We start from the raw sequence: 3926 nt of genomic DNA on the forward strand, positions 1-3926 counted from the left end.
TGCTGGGACTCACAATATCTTTCTTTGCTGCTAACTCACTGTAACTATATATAATGTTAAAATTATTCTTATCTGAATCTTTCCTGCAGGTCGTATTAAATGGGAAACTTTGATTGACATCAGTTTAGGACCCATCGTTCATCAACTTTTTGTTATCAGTGATTTTTTTAAGGAGATCATTACACTAAAATTAAGAGAGTCCTATATTATGGAACTCAACAAATGGGTGAACACCTGCACTGGGGCTTTTGATTGGACTCATGCATCTAAGATTGTTACCGAGCTGAGAGGAATCAGGTGAAATATGATTCTAAACATAGGAGTACATAAAGGTTGAGCCAATTTAAAAAAAAATATATCCAAAAGGTATGTAGTTAGCTTGCCAATGCCCGGGAAGCCAGCCGTTGAAATCCTGATGTCGGAAGTCCGACTTGGGACTAAAGATAGGTGTCGAAATGCTGACACTTTTATTAGCCCCACGCCGAAATCCCGACAAGCTAACATCCCGAATGATGATAAGAAGGGTCCCTTAGCTGTAAGTTGTGGGGTGGGAGGGTTAGGTTTAGGAAGCATAGCGGGGTTATGGTTAGGTTTTGGGGACTGGAGGTCAGGATTAGGCACCACTAGGGGGCAGTTAGGCTTAGAAAACATTGGGGGGGATTAGGGTTAGGCACTAAGGGGGGATGGATAGGTTTAGGCATCAGGTGGGAGGGTTAGGTTTAGGCATTTACAGGGAGGGATGGGGTGAGGGACGGGGAGGTTTAGGGTTACGGTACAAGAAGGGAGGGTTAGGGTTAGGGAAAGAAGGGGAGAAGGTAAGTACCGATTCCATATCAAAAACATCACTTAAAGAATAACTGTTCCAGTTTTGAATGGAGATCAGAGAATTAGGTGATAATAGTGAATATTTCCTGGTTGGTGGCTGCATTCCTCCTGATTTAGCAGCTCTAATTGTGCAAATAGCTGTCTAGTAATTAAAACACTAATTAGGATACTTTTCACATAAAGAGCACATTCAGTGTTACAAGTAAAGTGTTTATGCTCTTTGTGATGATTCTTTGTTTTAAAAAAAAATTTGTGGCTGAAGTATAAAAACAACTGAAGTAAAACAAACAGTTCTGCTCTGTTCCTTGAACCCATGAGCGTAACTACCATAGTTTCAAGGGGTGCAGCTGCTATGGAGCCCAGAGCTGAGGGAGGGCCATCTTTCTGGCAAAGGTACATTTGTTTTATAAATTACAATATTTTGCTAAGGGGCCTTCAAATACTAAGTTACACCCCTGCTTGAATCTGCTATATTACATAATGTAATTGGTTTATTATTTTAGTGTGGAAGAACAAGACAAGGAAGAAAAGTTGAAGGAAACAATTAAAAGCATTGTGCAATTTGACTTCAGCAAAGAAAACCTCACGGATCCGGTGCTGTTACCACAAGCCGACTGTCTACTCACAGTGGGGATGCTGGATGTGGTTAGTCAGGACCAACAAGAATACATCAGAAATCTGAGGAAGATGTCAAAGTTGCTTAAACCTGGGGGATACTTTATTGTAATTGGGGGCTTAAATACCACATATTACACAGCTGGTAATGATAGGCTGCATTATTTTGACTATGATGAAAGTTATGTAAGAAAGACCCTCACTGATGAAGGATTTGTAATTGGTTCCTGTGAGTTACTTGATAGAAAAGTAGAGAGTGATCTCATAGATTATAAGCAATTGATGGTCCTTACTGCTGTCAAAGGAAATACTTAGGATGTCTGAGTAGTGGCCATTGGCTGGATGGATGATTGCTTCAAAAGCTTCTTATTAACTACTGATCTACCTTAGTTATTATTACCTTCTATAGCCCTCAGCCATTTACTAAATCTTACTTAATATACAGCTCTTATCATGTGATATAGATTAAGTTTATATAAAAAATATTTTTTATTAAATGTTAATTATGTTTCTAATAATCCCAAATTATTAAAAAAATATTGCTATAATGGTTTGTTTTTGTATTTTCTATTTAAAGCAAGGAGCTGGGGCATATAATGAATAGAGGTTCTGCTACTATGATAAAAAGGTGCCGACACTCACCTAAACTGCTCTAGTTCCGTGGTCAGGTTAGTTTCTCTCTTTCTATATAGTACTGTAGTCGGAATGGACTAGTTGGGTGATTCAAGTTCAAGGCAGGACTGTTAGTCAATTCCAGGATTATGGAATAAGAATTACATATTTCAAAAAAAAGTGCCAGTTCTTAGGGCTTGATTGAGAGATGTACACTTACCCAATGGTTAACGTATATCTCCGATGGTGAAGGGTCTGAGCATGCACAGGACACATTCTGTGCATGTGCAAAAGGGGTCCTACGATCTTACCCAGAAACCCTCCCAAGCATTCAGGAGGTGGAGCTGGAGAGTACCGTCACTATTTTTGCACGTTAGCACCTATAAAACGTATATGTATATTGTTTCAGACTACACTATGTGTGTTTTTGTTTTTTTTCTGTTTTTTTTAAGATCCACATCGTGGGAAGCACAAGTAAATTGCAAGGACATATTTCTAGACCTTATGGACTTGATCTAAAAATTCCTCCTCTAGAAAATGGTACACTGAAGGCACCGCTCCTTCACCTTTCATAAATATAAATATATATATATATATATATTAGGGGTGAGCGGGTTCAGATTTCTGAAATCCGAACCCCCCCGAGCCCCCCCGATCCGAGGCAGATCCGAGTCAGGCTCGACTTTTCCTGCCTGACTCGGATCTGAAATCGAGGCAAAACGTCATCATCCCACCTTCCGGGTCTCGCGGGTTTTGGATCCTATATAAGGTACCCGCGTCGGTGCCATTTTCTCACTCGCCTGTGGACAGTGAAGAGGGAGGGTGGGAGTTAGGGCTGGCTGGGCTGTGTAGCGTAGTGTAGTGTAGTGCAGAGTAGTGTTGTGCTGTGCTGTGCTGCGCTGTGCTGCTGTTGTCCATAGGGGCTGTGTCCACTACTTCAAAGTCCATAGGGGCTGGCTGTGTTGTGCTGTGCTGCTGTTGTTAATAGGGGCTGTGTCCACTACTTCAAAGTCCATAGGGGCTGGTTGGACTGTGTTGTGCATTCAGTTCTCCATAGGGGCTGCGTCCACTCCAAAGTCCTGTCCAGTGTCCCAGTCCTAAAGGGGTGCTGTAGTGTTGTCCAGGGGGTGCTCTGTCCATCAGGGGTGCTCCCCCCAAGTGCTAGAAAAATAATATTTTTTCTTTGTTTGTGAATTGTGTGCGCAGTAGCAGCACGTGCATCAACAAAGTAGTGCCAAGAGTGCACCTGTGTCATAAGTAATGGGCTGGCTGGCTTGACCGTTAAAGGGTGCTGTAACCCCCAAAGTACACTCCAGTCCAAACCAAAAAAAAATATATTTTCTGTGTTTGTGAATTGTGTGCGCAGTTGCCGCACGTGCATCAACAAAGTAGTGCCAAGCGTGCGCCTGTGTCATAAGTAAAGGGCCGGCTGGCTTGACCGTTAAAGGGTGCTGTAACCCCCAAAGTACACTCCAGTCCAAACCAAAAAAAAAAATATTTTCTGTGTTTGTGAATTGTGTGTGCAGTAGCCGCACGTGCATCAACAAAGTAGTGCCAAGCGTGCGCCTGTGTCATAAGTAAAGGGCCGGCTAGCTTGACCATTAAAGGGTGCTGTAACCCCCAAAGTACACTCCAGTCCAAACCAAAAAAAAAAATAATTTCTGTGTTTGTGAATTGTGTGCGCAGTAGCCGCACGTGCATCAACAAAGTAGTGCCAAGCGTGCGCCTGTGTCATAAGTAAAGGGCCAGCTGGCTTGACCGTTAAAGGGTGCTGTAACCCCCAAAGTACACTCCAGTCCAAACCAAAAACAAAAATATTTTGTGTTTGCGAATTGTGTGCGCAGTAGCCGCACATGCATCAAAAAATTAGTGCC

At 42.3% G+C, this 3926-nt stretch overlaps 1 protein-coding gene across 1 annotated transcript; it reads left to right on the top strand.

Moving 5' to 3' along the window:
• The first annotated feature begins 208 nt into the window (after positions 1 to 208).
• LOC148509663 (nicotinamide N-methyltransferase-like) lies at positions 209 to 1755 on the top strand. Its single transcript, XM_088442936.1, has 2 exons — positions 209 to 297; positions 1329 to 1755. The coding sequence occupies exons 1-2, from the start codon at positions 209 to 211 to the stop codon at positions 1753 to 1755; spliced, it is 516 nt and encodes a 171-aa protein (XP_088299062.1).
• Positions 1756 to 3926: the final 2171 nt, after the last annotated feature.

The sequence above is a fragment of the Taudactylus pleione genome, unplaced genomic scaffold (assembly GCF_031769625.1).
Source record: "Taudactylus pleione unplaced genomic scaffold, aTauple2 ptg000318l, whole genome shotgun sequence".
In the NCBI taxonomy this organism is placed as follows: domain Eukaryota; kingdom Metazoa; phylum Chordata; class Amphibia; order Anura; family Myobatrachidae; genus Taudactylus; species Taudactylus pleione.

Bases quoted from the DNA above. Each gene is read 5' to 3' on its own strand.
- LOC148509663 (XM_088442936.1), top strand. From the start codon at position 209: ATGGAACTCAACAAATGGGTGAACACCTGCACTGGGGCTTTTGATTGG. The intron at 298-1,328 runs GTGAAATATGAT...TTATTATTTTAG, and splicing joins ACCGAGCTGAGAGGAATCAG to TGTGGAAGAACAAGACAAGG.